This window comes from Cetorhinus maximus, chromosome 1, assembly GCF_964194155.1.
Source record: "Cetorhinus maximus chromosome 1, sCetMax3.hap1.1, whole genome shotgun sequence".
Lineage (NCBI taxonomy): Eukaryota > Metazoa > Chordata > Chondrichthyes > Lamniformes > Cetorhinidae > Cetorhinus > Cetorhinus maximus.
The window spans coordinates 141,451,701-141,469,375 of NC_135879.1; the positions used below are offsets into that span (position 1 = coordinate 141,451,701).

At 43.8% G+C, this 17,675-nt stretch overlaps 1 protein-coding gene across 12 annotated transcripts in view; it reads right to left on the reverse strand.

Moving 5' to 3' along the window:
• The window catches only part of fryl (furry homolog, like), a 594,162-nt gene that overhangs the window by 64,522 nt on the left and 511,965 nt on the right, over nucleotides 1-17,675 (reverse strand). For all 12 annotated transcript variants that reach the window (XM_078547597.1, XM_078547607.1, XM_078547572.1 and 9 more), the window contains 3 exons: nucleotides 11,915-12,122; nucleotides 5,492-5,641; nucleotides 2,778-2,876 (listed from right to left, as the gene is read on the reverse strand). In XM_078547597.1, the coding sequence (XP_078403723.1) occupies nucleotides 2,778-2,876; nucleotides 5,492-5,641; nucleotides 11,915-12,122 (457 nt within the window). The remainder of the gene's footprint in view (nucleotides 1-2,777; nucleotides 2,877-5,491; nucleotides 5,642-11,914; nucleotides 12,123-17,675) is intronic.

Consider the following 17,675-nt stretch of genomic DNA (forward strand, 5'->3'; position numbering starts at 1 on the left):
CCTCCAGTCCTCTGGCACCTCTCCTGTGGCCAGAGAGGTATTGAAAATTATTACCAGCGCCCCTGCTATCTCCTCCCTTGCCTCACTCAACAGCCTGGGATACATTTCATCCAGGCCTGGAGATTTATCTACTTTTAAGCCTGCCAGACCACATTGAACCTCCTCCCTTTCTATGCTAATTTCTTTAATTATATCACTGTCCTTCTGCCTGATTTCCATACCTACTACATCCCTCTCACTTGTGAACACCGACACAAAGTATATTAACTTAGAACCCTACCTACGTCTTCTGGCTCCACACACAAATTACCACCATGGTCCTTAAAGGGCCCTACTCTTTCCCCAGTTATCCTCTTACTCTTAATGTACTTGTAAAATAACTTTGGATTTTCCTTTATTTTACCTGCCAATGCTTTTCATGCCCTCTTTTTGCTCTCCTAATTTCCTTTTCAAGTACACCCCCTATATATTCTATACTCCTCTAGGGCTTCTGCTGTTTTGAGCCCTCGGTACCTGCCATAAGCCTCCCTTTTTCTCTTCATCCAATCCTGTATATCCCTCGACTTCCAGGATTCCCTGGATTTGTTGGACCCACCCTTTGCCTTTACTGGAATATGTGATGTGAGGGTGTCTGTGAGAGAGTGATGATGTCTCTTGAGCTGGCAGTGAGTGAGATGCCAGTGAATGTGTGATGGGCTTGTGAGTGTGAGTTTAGAGTGATGAGATGGTTGCCTGACCCTGGCGGCGCAGATTAAATAATTCGTCCTCTTTCTACACTGGATGGCGAACCTCTTCTGTGCAGTGTTGCTGACCACCTCTGCCACTGCCTCCCAAGTCAGAGTGGTGACACTGATGGGCCTCCTGCAGCCAGAGCAGGTGTAGGGGACATCATGGCGGGCTCCAACGGTGTCCAGAAGGCATCTGAGGGATGCATTACTGAATCGTGGGGCTGCAGTCTTCTTGCCTTTTGGGGCCATGTCTTTTGTGCAGCAGTCCTGGGCTGGAAGCACTGAGAGGTGCACGTGCGGCTGCGCTTGAAATATGGCGCCCAGTGTGATAAAGCGGCAAGGTGACAGTGTGGCTGGCGAATTGGAGGTCACCCGCCAGCAAAATGGCGCGTTTCCCGGGAATGCATGATTAATGAGGCACAATTGGGATGATACGGCATGAAAACCTGCCATTGCGGCGAACGGGTAATGTCCTTTTTCCCGCCCGCTATCACACTCAGTACAAATCTGGATGACTCCGCCCTTTGTCTCAGTGAAACGTTTACAATGCAATATGTTAGTGAATTTGCTAAAAAATGTCAACATTCAAACTACTTTCATCATTCAGTGGTTTACCATTAAAAGGAACTATTTTATCTTGATCTCCCCGTAACTCTTCTGACGCCTCATTCTTCAAACATCTCCTGTCTCCCCTTCAAAATCCTCATGATCTACAACCACATCAAGCTTCTCTCTGAAAATATGCTCTTCTCTCAGTCTCTGTGCCAAGCAATGACTCTCGTTCAGCCATGATTGTAATGAATGGCGGGGCAGGCTCGAGGGGCTGAATTGCCTACTCCTGCTCCTAGTTCTTATGCCCTGTCGAAATAACTCCTCCTTCCATGTAAACTCTCCTGCCCTCATTCATGAACTCACTCCTTAACTGTTACCTCCTTTTTCAATCTGCATCTTTTATAAGTGCAGTATCTGAGATTTAACAAGATTTAGTATATCCATTTTGCTGCTTCTCTCTTTATCTTGCCTCTGGAGCTAAGCTCTTCCAGCTCTTCACACTCTACGACCACATTATTTTTTAACCTTCCCCTCATCTCCCCTCCTTTCACACTCTACCAAGCTCATCCCATGATCTAGCGCCTACTCCAGTGATTCCTCCATTCCCTCGAAACTCCTGACCACCCCATGTCCCTCTTGTTTTCAAAGCCAGTTAACATTGTAAATGGTTTCTTCTTCACAGGTGTGCACTCTCAAATAATAAGTCCTGTAAAAATTTTGTTTCCATCCCTGTAGCAAAATAATAAGCCAATACAAACACTGTGCTAAAGTGCTATCTAAACCTGTTACATATTTTACAACAGGCAGTAACTGTCTACAGTTCTAATTAAGGATCATTTTTCTTATTTGCAACTACATAAATATCAATAACTCAGCTATGGACATTAATCATTTTAAAACATGGTTTACATATCAAGGAGAATTTTTGACAAATCTCGCAAAGTGAACATATTAGCATACAACTCCTTGTGGTCCTGAAAAACAATTTAAAGTGGAATGTTTGTTTGTAGCTTCTTACTTTTTGATTAGGCTAGATGACAATTGGCACTCTCTTCAATAAATGATTTTGGATTGGGACAGTGGGAATATGGAAACAGCAAATAGTTTTTCTTTATGAAGTAAAGGCAGAGTAAGTTATATAAATAAAAATCAAGTATTCTATTTTACAGATTTTAGCAAATTCTAAGTTTGCCTTTAACTTAACATTGCCAACATTTACCATTCTAAAAAGAAGTGGAGCACTTCTTCACAATGTTATGATAAATGTGTTGCATTCACCAGTTTTACTGGGGTGCTCTGGAACATGTGATCCCAAGTATTAGGTTAATAGGGGAAACAGAAGTGTGAGGAAACAGCAGCATTAAGCTTTTCTTTACTTTCAATGTTCCACACAATTCAAAGTTTCATCAATATGTGCAAGTATGACTCTGTAAAGATTGCCATACATAAATCAAAACAAAGTGCAAATATAAGAGGAGGATGGTTTCTATGGCTCACCTGCTCAGCTCCCTCCCTTTTGGCATTGTAGGTATCCAAGTGTTCTTGTAGCTCTAATACGCTAAACTTTAACGTTTCTAACAATCCACACGAGACAAGCTGCAAGAAAATTAACAGAAAAATCATGTACATTATATATTCCTGCTATACTTTAATAAATTTAAAATTAGAATGTGCATTTATGCCAGAATAAATTGTCAAGAGACGGTGAACAGACTTGTTCAGTGGGCTAACACACTGTGTTTGCAATTCTGGTTTCTTGGTTAACATCAAAAATTGTGAAGAGAGGAAAACTAGGGTATAAGTTATCCTAGGCTACTCTACATGGCCAGTTCAATAACACTGGTGGTGGACTGGATAGAAACTGTTTGTGTGCCCTCTCATATGAGGATTGCTGCATGGATATAACCCTCTCACATCTATTGTGGGGGGGGTGGGGAAGAAAGAGGTTAAAATAATTAAAATAACAAAACCAAGAAACTGGGAACTTAAAAATATGGACTGTTCCACCTCCTCCAGAATATTCTTCTGTTTCTCTGTCTTTCAGAAACTTGGTCAGGTTTCCACTTTGCTCCTTTAAACCATTTCATCTTGATCTGAGTCAATGTCATCGTCCTCCTTATGGAAATGCTTATCTCACTTGCATGTCAATAGGAACTTAAGAAAGATAATAAATGTTACATGTGAAAATGTTATACTCTATATATGAATGACTTGGATCTTGGAATACAGTGTAGAATTTCAAAATTTGTCAGTTACACCATAGTTGGAAGAGTGGTAAACAGTGAGCATGATACGAATTGCATGCAACATGACATGCATAGGCTAGCAGAATGGGCAGGGAAGTAGCAGGTGGAATTCAATACAGGGAAGTGAGAGATGGTGCATTTTGGCAGAAGAGATATAGAGAGAAAATATAGACTTAGTGGTAGAGTTTTAAAGAGGGCAGAATTTTGCCCTTGGTGGGCATGCGGGCCCCACTGGCTTGGCGGCGGGTGGACAGCCGACCCCCGCCACTGAAACGGGGCCCAGTGGCCTGCCCATCAGGAAGCGCTATGCTCTTCCTGTGCAGTGGGGGGGGTGGGGGGGGGAATCCCCAGCTGTCAAAGTGCGCTCTTTCGTGCATGCGCGTGAAAGAGCGCACTGCTCCCTGAGATAAAGTGCTGTCTCAGGGAGATTAGTGACAGTGTAAAAAACTTAAAAAATAGAAAAATAAAAATATTATTAATATGCCCCCCTCATGTGACAATGTCACATGAGATGGGACATGTTAATAAAAACGACATAAACTTTATTAAACTTTTTAAAAACGGAGATGAAACCTCATCCCGCTGGGGCTCCTGGCCTGTCTGCCAGCCTTAAGTTTGGACGGGCAGGTCTTTAACAATCTTAATTAGCCTGTCAATGGCCTTAATTGACCAATGACAGGTCGGCGGGCGGCAGCTGATTTCGCTGTCCGCCCGCCTTCCTAAAAGTTTAAAGGGACTGGGATGATGTCGGGGGTTCCTCCCGATGTCATCCAGCGTCATTTTCCCCTCGGTGAGCGAGCCCCGCCCCCAAGTCGCTGACGGGAAAATCCTGGTGAAAGAGTTTGCATGAACAGAGGGACCTGGGGGTGCATGTGCATAGATCTTTGAAGGTCATTGAGAGAGTGGTGAGCTAAGCACATGGGATTTTGGGTTTTATAAATAGAGGCGCTGAGTACAAAATCCGGGAGATTATGCTGAATCTTTATAATGCTCTGGCTAGGCCCCAACTAGATTATTGTGTCCAGTTCTGGTCCTGACACTTTAGGAAGAATGTGAGGGTCCTTGAGAGGGTACAAAAGAGATTTACCAGAATGGTTCCAGGGATGGGGGATTTTAGTTACAAGGTTAGGTTGGAGAAGTTGGGGTTGTTCTCCTCACAGCAAAGCAGATTGAGGGGAGTTTTGATTGAGGTCTACAAGATTATGGTTTGGATAAGATTTGTTCCCATAGCTGACAGTACAAGGGCTAGGATGACATAAATTTAAGGTTTTGGGCAAGAGATGCAGGGGGAATGTGAGGAGTAAATCTTTTATGCAGTGGGTCGTAAAGACCTGGAATTCACTGCCCACGAGGGTGGTGGAAGTAGAAACATGCAATGATTTCAAAAGGAAACTGAATGGTAACTTGAAAATAAACTGGCAGGGCCATGGGGATTGGGCGGGGGAGTGGGACTGACTGGATTGCTCTGAGGAGAGTTGGCATGCGCTTGATGGGCTGCATGGCCTCCCTTCTGTGCTTCAAATGATTCTATGACAACTTAATTTTGCAGATTGCCAGCATCAAAATTAGAACACCACGTCTTCTACTATAAACAGATTCTAGCTCAATGAAACTCTTGCAATGAAACTTTATTTGTAGTGAGCACTTGACTTAATGCAGGAAATAGGTAGTACTTCCATGTCATCAAGGGTCAATTTGATGGTTCCAATTACATGGATAACTGTTGAAGAGTTAAAAATAAAGGAAGTAACTTATGAACAGTAAGTTTATACTTGACTTTAAAATTGGAAGAAACTGGAGGAAGGCTCAAAAAAATGTTTGGCAATCAATTTTTAAAGTATTACTTTCAAGAAATGCAACATACATTTTCTAGAATACTGCTTTAGCATTTTATATATAAGATTTGTTTACATCACTTATATACAATTGTTACTAATTTTATTGTAGTAAAAGTCTAAAACTTACAGTTTCAGCATCCACAAAGACAGTAGGGCAATCTGAACACATCATCATTATTTCCAACGAGCTCTTGAACTTCGACCCAATCCTCTGCAGACTGTCCCCCAAATGACTGACTGAATCATGAGTTATGGCACAGAATTTTTTCTGAATGTTCTGCAGAAACAAGCAATTGGTTATGAACATCATTTTTCACTCTGTCCCTATCTCATACTTTGACTGAAAAAAATTTCACATCAGCAAAAGGTTTATACAGATTGGTGCAAATCTGTTTTGGCTTCAAAGCAATGTTAAACTTGTAGTGTAAATCAGGTGGCACACAATTAGTTTATGCATTTATTATTAGATCTGGTTGGATCATGCAAAGCACTTTTGGATCTCACTTTGCTCTGTCACTCACTATTCCAGGGCAATCCTAGAGAGCAAAGGTGCTTCTCTCTGCACTACCTACTCGTTCCATAAAACTCTTGCCTCCACCTTCAATATCAACATGTTCATGAGCTTCTCATACTTCTTTGTCAGCATGATTGGGCCCATCCAATCAGTTGCATCTGCTGCATTCTCCTTTCCCCATGTTCTTGTCCTGCCCAAACTCTCTGTAGTATCTGACACAGTCAACCACACTATCCTTCTCTGATGACCATCTTTTCATTATCCAATTTAAAGGGACCGCCCTCACTTGGTTCCACTCTTATCTAACTGATCATTTCCAAAGCATTTCTAGCAATGGCTTCTCTTCTCACCCTATAGGCGGAATCGTCTGTGCCTGCTGGCGTCGGGCGTGTTTGGTGGTGTGAGCAGACAATATGGCAAGGCCAAAAATCGGTTTCACAATGTCGTGAAACCAGTTTGCAATCGTCCACTCAGCCCATCGATGGCGGGCTACGCTTCCTGCCATTGGACGTCGGGAACCTCATGGTATTACATCAGCATAACATAAGGCCAGCCCACTGGACTCATCCCCCTCCGCTGGATTGTCTGCCCACATCGGCATGATTGCATGCCGACATATTTCACAACAGCATATAAAAGGCGTTCACTTGGCAGGCTGCACTTTGAGGGGAACTTGGAGGTGAGTGCACAGTAATGTTGTGGAGTGCTCGTGAGGGACACCTGTTGGACTCCAAGGTTCAGGGGTGTTGGGGGGGCGGTGGCGAAGGCTGTCCTGCAGTTGAGGTGACTTGGTGGGGGATGGGGTGGGGTAGTGAATGCTGCCCTGTGGTTGAGGGCAGCACACAAGCACTTGCGCAGTGGAGGAGGGGGTGGGTGAGGGAAGCGGCCATGCATTAGCGACACCTTGTATAAAGTTACCATTCTTCTACAACTGAGACAGTTCAGGTGCAGCCACACTGATATGACTGGAGTATGCCTCTAGCTTATCTGCCCACTCAAGCAATGCAAAGGCATCAAAGTGCCACCAAGTGCTCCAGAGCTCCTCACCAACTCATGCACTGCAAACTAATGAGTGTTTTACTGGATTGCAGAACAGTTGGACGACTGGGCACATTGCACAATCTCCTTGCTAAAGCTGGCTATGGAGCAGTCACTGGTGGAGGTGCTCACAGCCCCAGTTTGGACGAGTCTCCCCCATGGTTCAAGCTAACAGTGCAGCCTTGCAGTGCAGTTTAGGAGAATGCCTGCACCTGAGCTGAGAACACAGCATGCAGTCCAATGGGCAGAGTTGGCACCAATCGGTCAGGTGGAGTGGGGCAGAGGAAGGTGGGGTTTCGGGCAGCCATGCAGCGCACTAATCTCTGGCCATCCAAGTGGTGGCCAGGAATTTCCGGGATTTGTTAAGGGGCCTTCAAACTTAACCAAGAGAGGTTCTTAGTACGCCCATGCCAGCCCATGCATCTCTCTCTTTTATCCTGCAGGAATATGACAGGATCATGGAGTCTGGTGAATTAGCTGTATGCCTCATGGTGTAGAGAGGGAAGATGATGAAGAAGAGAGTGACTGAGGTGTCCGACTGTGCAGAGGGAGGAGCAGCACCTCTGTAAGAAGGGGCGACTGGGGCTCCTGCACACACTGCTGAAGAGCCACAGCGAGTCATTGCTGGTCAGTGCCTAGCTAGACCCAGGGTCTATAGACGCCGCCTTTCATTCCTGCAGATGACCGAGAACCAGTGTCGCTGAAGATTGCGCATGTCTAGGAAACTGGTCAGTCACATCTGCCAGCTACTGCAGGGTTTGGCGCCACGTGGACATGTAGGGCACCCAGTAGCCATGGAAGTGACAGCAGCACTCAGTTTCTACGTCAGTGGCTTCTTTCAGGGCTCCACAGGTGACCTCTGTGGGATATCACAAGCCCCCACCCACAAATGCATCCATGAGGTCACGGATGCCATCTTCGCAAGGGCATACAGCTTTGCACAATTTGCTTGTGACCAGGAAAGCCAGGATGCAAGGGCAATTGGATTTGCCCAGATCTCAGGTTTCTCACAGGTGCAGGGTGCCATCGACTGCACTCACGTGGTGCTCAGATATTTGACTCAACACGTGGTCAACTATGTCAACTGCAAAGGATTCCATTCGCTGAATGTGCAGCTGGTGTGCGACCACCACAAACGCATTTTACAGGTCTGCGCACGGTTTCCCAGGGATTGTGCACGACTCCTACATTCTCAGTCAGTCACAGATCCCTTACGTCCTCCAGGATCCACAGTAGCTGCAGGGATGGCTCCTCAGGGACAAGGGTTACCCACAGAGTACATGGCTGATGACACCTGTGCAACTTCCTCAGACTGCAGCGTGTCAAAGGTACAACGAGGCTCATGCTGCAAATCGCAATGTGGTGGAGCAAACCATCAGGATGCTGAAAATGAGGTCCTGGTGCCTGGTGGAGTCCTACGATGTAGTCCACAGAGGGTGTCATCGCCTACTGCACCCTCTACAACCTGGTGCTGCAACAGGGAGAGGAGCTGGCTGACGAGATGCAGGAGCTGGAGGTCTCCTCCAATGAGGAGGATGTCGACGGTGATGAGGGCGAGAAGGTGCTCGAAGGCGACAATGATGGTGATGAAACTCTCACACAGGCCCACTCAGGAGGCCCTCATAGCTGCTAGGTTTGTGGAGGATGATGACAACATGCAGTGAGGAGACACCATAAGATCCTCTACATTGCATCTATGAACATTTGACTCCAGCCTTGCTTATGGCAGCACACATACCCTCTGTAAAAATGCTCCTATCATGGAGATGCAGTGGAGACCCTAATAGTCGCTCAATTGCAGGAGGATGACGACATGCAGTGAGGATATCGATGTAGGTAAAGACAAGCTGAATGGGAAAGGAAGGGATAGAATGTTCAAAGGTAATAGTGCATCAGAGAGTAAGGTCCATGCAGAGAATATTAGTAAAAAAAACAAAAATTCAAGTTGCTTTATCTGAAAATGCAAAGCATCAGCAATGAACTAATGGCACAAATTTAATAGCCTTTATAGAGACATGGTTACGAGGTGACCAAGGTTGGCAAATAAATATTCTTGGATAGACAACATTTTGAAAAGACAGGAATAATGGAAATGGAGGAAAGGTAGCCCTGATAATAAAAGATGTCTTAAGGACATTAGTGAGGAAGGGTCTTGACTCAGAAAATCAACATAGAATCAGTGTGTGTGGATATTAGGGTCAGAAGGCACTGGTGGGAGTAGTTTATAGGTCCCCTAACAGAGCATTCAACAATAAATTATTGGAGCTTGTAACAAAGGCAATATAATAGTCATGGAGGACTTTTATCATCATATAGACTGGGCTAATCAAATTGGCAAAAGTGGTCTGGAAGATGAATTTGTAGAATGCTTTTGTGACAGTATACTGGAGCAATATGTCGTAGAACCAACTAGGGTTAAAGCTATTTCATATCTAGTATTATGTAATGAGGCAGAGTTAATTAGTAATCTCACAATAAAAGATCCACTGGGAAACAGTGATCATAATGCATTTTTTTGAATTCCACACTAAGTTTGAAACAATCATAAGCAAGAATCTTAAACTTAATCAAAACCAATTACATAGGTGTGAGGGGAGAGCTGGTTAAGGTTGATTGGGTAAATAGCCTAAATTTGTGAAACTTGTAAATGTTGACTTGGGCATATAAGGAACACGAAAAGTTGGCACGTAGATACAGAAAGCAATTAGGAAAGTAAATAGTATGTTGACCTTTTTTGCAAGAGGATTAGAATACAAGAATAAATAAGTCTTGTTACAACTACAATAGGATGCGGTGAGACCACATCTGGAAGTGTGCGCGCAGTTTTGGTCTCCACTTAAGGAAGGATATACTTGCATTGGAGGCAGTACAATGAAGGTTCACTAATTTGGTCCTTGGGGTGACAGGGTTGTCCTATGCTAATAGGCTGAGTAAATTGGGGCCATCTTCTTTGGAGTTTAGAAGAATGAGAGGTAATCTCATTGAAACATTCAAGATTAAGAAGGAGCGCTGCAGGGTAGATATCAAGGCCCTGTTTCCCCAGGGTGGGGAATCTAGAACAAGGGGCACAGTTTCAGGAATAAGGGGCCAATAATTTAGGACTGAAGTGAAGAGAAATTTCTTCACTCGAAGAAATGTGATTCTTGGAATTCTTCACCCCAGAAGGTTGCGAATGTGCCATCACTGAATATATTTAAGGAAATCAAAGGATACGAGGAGTGGATGGCCAAATGGAGCTGAAGCCTAAAATCAGCCATGATCACATTGAATGGCAGAGCAGGCTTGACAGGCTGTATTGTCTTCTCCTGCTCCTTTTTCTTATGCACATATGACCAAAATCTTTGGTCCACAACTTACGACCCCTGGAGGGAGCTCCAAAGATGCCCCCCCCCACCCCGGCCTCAGGTGTCCACACATAGGGATTGCAGGACAATTGCCCGGAAAGTTAAAACTTCGTTGGGCAATTACCCTACACTGGGAACCATTCAATACTTCGATTTAAATTGCAATCTTCTGATTGCGTTCTGACTGTCTTAGGGTAATAGTTACTCAGGAAAGGTTAGAAGAATTAAACCAACTTTAACTCTTGGGTAACTATAGGACAGACCCTCCCAAACTCCCACTGGATCTCGAGGCCAACCCCCGCCCATGGCTACCCTCCCGACCCCCCACGGGACACCCGACCATCCCGCACAGCCACCCCCGTTCGATCGCCCTCCCGGTCCCCCACGGGGCACCCTGACCATCCCACACTGACTCCCAATCCCCCCTTTGACGACCCTCCCAGCCCCCCATGGGACACCCTGACTGTCCCGCACCGACCACCACCCCCCGCCTCCACTTCAACTGCCCTCCCGACTTTCCTCCTTTGACTACCCTCCGGACCCTCCATGGACGCCCCTCGACTGCCCCCGCTCCACACCCCTCGACTGTGCCGCCTCCACTCCCCTCGACTACCTCTTCCAATCTCCTCGACTGCCCCCCTCCACTCCCCTTGGCTACCCCCCTCGATGACCCCTCTCGGCCATCCCCCTCCACTCCTCTCAACTACCCCCCCTTCGACCAACCCCCTCCACTCCCCTCAACAATGTCCCCACACACCTGACCCCCCCACCCCACCCCCTTCACCCCCGCCACGGGATTCCCCGACTACCGTCCAACAACCCCCCCCCCACAACCCTCCAGATCCTCCAACCCCCGCACCAAAACACCCCCAAACTCGACTACTGCCCCCCCCAACCCCCCCCACCCTCATGACCACTTAACCCAACCCTCACTGACCACACAACCACTCTCCAAATCTACCCACTTACCTTCTCCCTGGCTTCTCAAAGCAGCTGGACCTTTAAACCTACCTGCTTTATGGCAGCTAGTGCTGTAAAAAAACGCGGTATGCCTTCCTTTCTCTGGACCCTCCTGCACTCGACTATAGGCCTCGGGAATGCACTGCATTTTTCTCACCCAGCCCAAGTCGGAAGGTCGGGTGAGAAAGGTGCAGCTGAATTTTAGTGTAAGTAAATAGGAGCGGAGTGGCAATCCGACCTTGAAGTTATGGCCCATTATCTTTGGCCTCTGCTACAAAATTTGTACCCTTTACACCAATTTCTTCCCACTTTTTGGCCACTGTCTAAGGCTGAGCCAATTTGTTTGCAACCTCAACATCCTATTTGACCCCAAGCTGAGTTTCTGACCCCACAATTCCGCCATTATGGTGGTGGTGAGCTGCCTTCTTGAACCGCTGCAGTCCATGAGGTGTAGGTGCACCCACAGTGCTGTTAGGAAGGGAGTTCCAGGACTTTGACCCAGTGACAGTGAAGGAACGGTCATGGGTGCTGTCTAAGGAGCCTTGGTGAATTCCTGCAGTGCATCTTGTCGATGGTACACACTGCCGCTACTGTGCGTCGGTGATGCTGTGATACTGTGCGCTCCCCACATCCACTTCCTGAATTCACCGTACCTGTCATCTCCTCAAAAAATTCTTATCAATAGATGACTGACCTGAAACAGTCTAGAGAACACATGAAATGTATGCACTGCACAGGATCCATCTGTGTCTGACAGCATTTGGTTGACATGGCAACGCCAGGCTTCCTCCTCATTCTCATAAGCCACTGGTTGAAAAGCAGACAAGATAGCAGAGAGGAAAGGTGATGGTGGTGGTGAGGCTTGAATTTCAGAAAACCCCTCCTGGTCTCCTTCATCTTGACTGAAAAAAGATACAAAGTAGATGATCAAAGCAAAGGGCCTAAATTAGGTAGGAAACTAACTCTATATTCATTTTAGTTGATAGTCCATTGATAGTCCAAAGCATCACTGATGCTTTACATTATAATCCTAAAGCCTCATTACAATGTGCTTATATAATTTTATTGGAAAACAGTGCTGCACTGGAAATGAAACGTTTGATTATATTTTTCAATCATTCAATTTTATAATTAACACCTTTTCCTGCATTTGTTTTACAAGCCTATGCAGAGGTACAAAATTTTTCCTTACATGCATTATAGCATAGTATGGTTTATATTGTTCAAGAAAACATTTTGTTAAAGTCTCAACAGAAATTCTACACCCAAAATTAGCACCTGCAGAGCAATGATGTTGTCTTAGTCCTTTGGTTATTTCTTGAAAAATGAATGGCACATAGCTTAAGAAAGAGTTACTTTAATAAATATATTACTCTTGGCAGCTGATAACTATTGTAATAAAGTACTGGATTATCAAATTTGAAGGGATGATCCATGTAAAACCTGATCTCAACTGACAGTTTAACTCAGGAAAATGTGCCAGGACTAGTCCCGTCATTCAGCACATCCCAGGTAGATTATATTGACACCAGTCATGGAGAAGTCAATGTTCTAAGCCTTCCCACTTCTCTGGCTTAAAGGATGACAGTGTTGTGATTCAGAACAGCAAGGAGCTCTAAAAAGGAGTGGGAACATAAATATACACAGGATACATTCCTTGAGCCACGACTGCAATGTTACAGTTTGTAATTAGTTATAAAGGAGGATAAGAATTTTATTTTGTAACTTTTCCAATAGGTGCATATATCTCTGCAGAAGCATTCTAATGTTAAATAGTGTTAAATATTATGAAGTAACATTTGAGAAATAAAACCAACCACAAATACTTCAGAGCATTCTCTGAAATGAAAACTTTTTTTTTATTTTGGTGCAGAAATACTACTGAAATCCTAAAGGAGTAATGCACATAGTAGTAAATGACAATTATACTGCAGGTTAGAGAGCATAATTTAACTTCAACCTTTATTAGATGCAACACTCCTCTATCATATTTGATCAGAATAATTTAATTACCTATTAGTTCACAGAATCTTTTAATCAATAATCTTTTAATCTTTAAATCAATAAACTGACTAAATTATTCTTAAACCAAAATCACTATTAAAAAGATTTTATGTGAATTTAAAAGACATGTTTTTCCCCGCAATGTATCTTTTATTCCAGAGACAGCTAGAAAATGGAGGAAATCTATCCAAAATAATAACAATTTACAAAAATATATACTCACTGTTCAAGTTTACTGAAAATTCTTACAAAACATGCAGAGTAAATGTATCTGAGACTGTTCCTACTTAATGCAGATAACATTTCTACAAATGTTAGGCAGCACTTTCTTTCATGTGCAGTCGAACAGCTACAATGCGTTAGCTGGCAGATTATCTACATATAGACGCAGTTGGTAGCTGCAAGCACTGTGTGAAATGTTTTCTCTTGGAAATGGCACAGACCTTTTGCTGTCGTAAACAGTATTTTTAATTATCTTAAGTAGGATCTGTTCTAAAAGGTTGGATGCATCAAGATGTCAATTTACAAACACAATCAATTTAATGGGATTCACATTTGTGAAGTTCCTTAACATCGCTTGTCATCTATCTTTTACTGTTAGTTGACATATCAATCACTTTTTTCATTTTACTCAGAGTGAATTATTTCATTGCACCTGCTGTATATACTAAGGTTAATCACTTGTTCTTTATCCTTCACATTGCTCAGGAAAGATGGGATTAAATAATCGCACAGAATAGAAAAAATGAATGATCTCAGAACAAAGCAACAAAACAATTAGCTTCTATCATTCCAATTGCTGCAGAGCAGAATAATCACTTAACAACAGCACTGAGAAAATGACAAGAATTTCATTCTCAACTGGCTTGTGTGTTTTCTATTTGAATTTCACAACAGGAAGGTTGTAATGCAGTGGATGCAAAATTTTAAGATCTCTCATCTAATGGTTGCAGCAATTTTATAATAAATCTTGACAAATATTAAGGATCATTACTTCTGACAGAATTTGTTCTGTGCAGGACATTACCAAGGTTGAAAAAGAGATAAATCAAACAGCAGCGTTTAGGTGCAGCCAAGCCTGCGTTTTAAAAGCCCAGTGAGTGCAGGAGAAAAGGAAGGCTGAGGAAGACAAGTAGTTCCCTACTTTGGAGATCCTTAGAAAGTATGTTGTAGAATATGAGGCATTGCAATGAGTCTTGGTTCAATGCAGTGATATTACAGGAATTATAAAAATTTAACTTGTAGTCGCTACCCTTGTCTTCAATTTTACTAATCCTAGCTACATATTACCTAGTACATAGTCGCTTTTCCCTAAAGCAGTGATTCTTTTGGACTCCACCAGGAGGCAAAGGCCTTTTGCCCCGCATTGCATGCTTGCGATTCTTTGTTGAAATGTTGAATAAAATGGATGAATTGGCAACAAGCAGAGTAAATAGCATTCCATCAGTGGTGTAGTTTGCTATCCTGACCAGTCATGAGCAGAATACTTTCCTAATTTTTGTTTTGTAGTTCCCCATGAAAGGGGAAAAAGCAAATTCTGGAAAACTAGAGGATGAAAGGAGGTCGACCTCCTTTCAAGTATTAAGGATCATTACTTCTTACAGAATTTGTAGAGTGACAGATCAAATTTTAGTGCAATCCAGAGCTAGGGGAGACAAATTTAAGATTTTGGGCAAGAGATGCTGAGGGGAAACTGAGGGAGACATTTTTCAAGCAGTGAGTGGTAATGACCTGGAAGTTGCTACCTACAAGGGTGGTGGAAGAGGAAATATGAATGATTTCAAAAGGAAATTGGATGGCTACTTGAGGGAAATAAACTAGTAGGGCTATGGGATAGAGCAGGGGAATGGGCATTGATTAGATTGGTCTACAGAGAGCTGACATGGACTCAACAGGCCGAATGGCTTTCTTCTGTGCCATAGTGACACTATGACATTAAAAAATCTGTTCTTTTGAGGATGCAAATGTCCTCAATTTCACAGTCACCAAGAGATTGTATTGGAAACTAAAATTTCTTTCTTCAGCCAATACATGTTTCAAAGTGGATGGTATAGAAATGTGTTGGAACCTAAAGATATGGGCAAACAGAATGCATGGAACAAAACCAGTTTGATGCATCCTGCATAAGTTAAGGTAATACAAAAACAGTAATACATGATGCAAGTTCCTTCATCATTCCAGTCACTAGCTCAAGGAGTAAAATTAAATCCAGGAACATAATCTAGGCTGATACTTTAGTAGTGTACGGAAGAAGTGCTGCACTTTTGGAGGTGCGGCCTTTTGGATGGGAGGTAAATAGAGGTCTGATCTGCTCTTTCAGCTGGATGTAGAAGATCTCGTGGTCTCATTCTAAGAACCAGGAATCTCTGGTATCTCGGCAAATATTGATCGTTATCTCATTGCTGTTTGTGGAACTTAGTGCAGAAAATTGCTGCCTTATTTTCCTGCATTACTACAGTGACAACACTTCCAAAGTACTTCATTAGCTGTGAGGTGCTATGAGATCTCTGACTTTGGCAAAGGCACTCTGAAATTGTAACTATTTTCTTTAAAAGCTTCCTTCTTGAAAGTACCTTGAGAAGAAGTCAGCCTTCTTTCTCAGCAATAATCTGCTCAGTGACGCTCAGTTTGGGTTCCACTAGGGCCACTCAGCTCCTGACCTCATTACAACCTTGGTCCAAACATGGACAAAAGAGCTGAACTCCAGAGGTGAGGTGAGAGTAACTGCCCTTGACATCAAGGCAGGATTTGACCGAGTGTGGCATCAAGGAGCCGTAACAAAACTGAATGGGGAAAACTCTCCACCAGTTGGAGTCATACCAAGCACAAAGGAAGATGGTTGTGGTTGTTGTGGATCAATCATCTCAGCCCTGGGACATCATTGCAGAAGTTCCTCAGCGTAGTGTCCTAGGTCTCACCATCTTCAGCTGTTTCATCAATGACCTTCCCACCATCATAAGGTCTGGAGTGATGATGTTTGCACTTGATTGCACTATGTTCAGCACCATTTACGACTCCTCAGATACTGAAGCGGTACGTGCCCATATGCAGCAAGACCTTGACAATATTCAGGCTTGGGCTGATAAGAGGCAAGTAAAATTTGTGCCACACAAGTGCCGGGCAATGGCCATCTCCCACAAGAGAGAATCTAACCATCTCCCCTCGACATTCAACGGCATTACCATTGCTGAATCCCCCAATATCAACAACCTGGGGGTTACCATTGACAGAAGCTGAACTGGACCAGCATTATAAATACTGTGGCTACAAGGGCAGGTCAGAGGCTGGGAATTCTGCAGAGAGAGTAACTCACCTCCTGACTCCCCAAAGCCTGTCCACCATCTATAATGCACAATTAGGAGTACGATGGAATGCTCTCCACTTGCCTGGATGAGTGCAACACCAACAACACTCAAGAAGCTCGACAAGACAAAGCAGCCCGCTTGATTGGGACCCTATCCATCACCTTCAACATTCACTCCCTCCACCACTGAGCCACATTGGCAGCAGTGTATTTTTTCCAAATGCACTGCAGTGACTCATCAAGGCTCCTTCGACAGGACCTTCCAAACCTGTGACCTCTGCTCCCTCCAAGTCACACACTATCCTGATTTGGAACTATATCATCATACCTTCATTTTCAAAATCCTTCCTAAGAGCACTGTGGGTCTTCCTACAACACGTGGACTGTGTCAGTTCAAGAAGGCAGCTCACCACCACCTTCTCAAGGGCAATTAGGGATGAGTAATAAACGCTGGCCTAACCAGCGATGCCCACATCCCATGAACGAATAAAAAAAATGGTCCTCCTAAGAGACTTGAAACCTGTACTTTTGTTGCCTTCTTTTAGAATCTGTGACAAAGGGGCCTTCTATAAAATTCACAGACACTAAGTTGAGAAATCAATACTTTGACGATCAACCCTAGGAATCAAGTAACAAACCTTGCATGGGTATGAACAATGCTCGCTTTAAAGTTTAGCTGTTCTGTACAGCTTGTTTTTTTCCAGTGCATGGCCCCTTTAAGTTCTACTGCACAGCTGTGCACACGGTCTATTTATCACAGAACAAGGCCTGCATGGGACCTTTCAGTCCGTCAGGAACATTGAGCATGGACCAAGTACCAAACAGGGTGTCCTAATGGGAGACCGTTTTAGTACTGATACCCATACTAAAGGGCGAAAGGGCCATCCTATTGCTGCAAAATGGCCCATTGGCTATTTCTGCTTCAGCCATTATTAAAAGTGTATATGAGAGATACAGAAGGCTGTACATGACACCAAGTTCTTCTTCCCAGCTTTGTAAGCGGACATGGAACGCTAATTTGGTTGTTACTTTTGAAGTGGCATGATCGAAAGATAGGCAACACTTCTACATCCTAAGCTCAATATTTTTGTTTCTTTGGAGTTTTTGCCTGTGCTTTAAAACTTCAGAGCAGGCTTTACAACTTTTG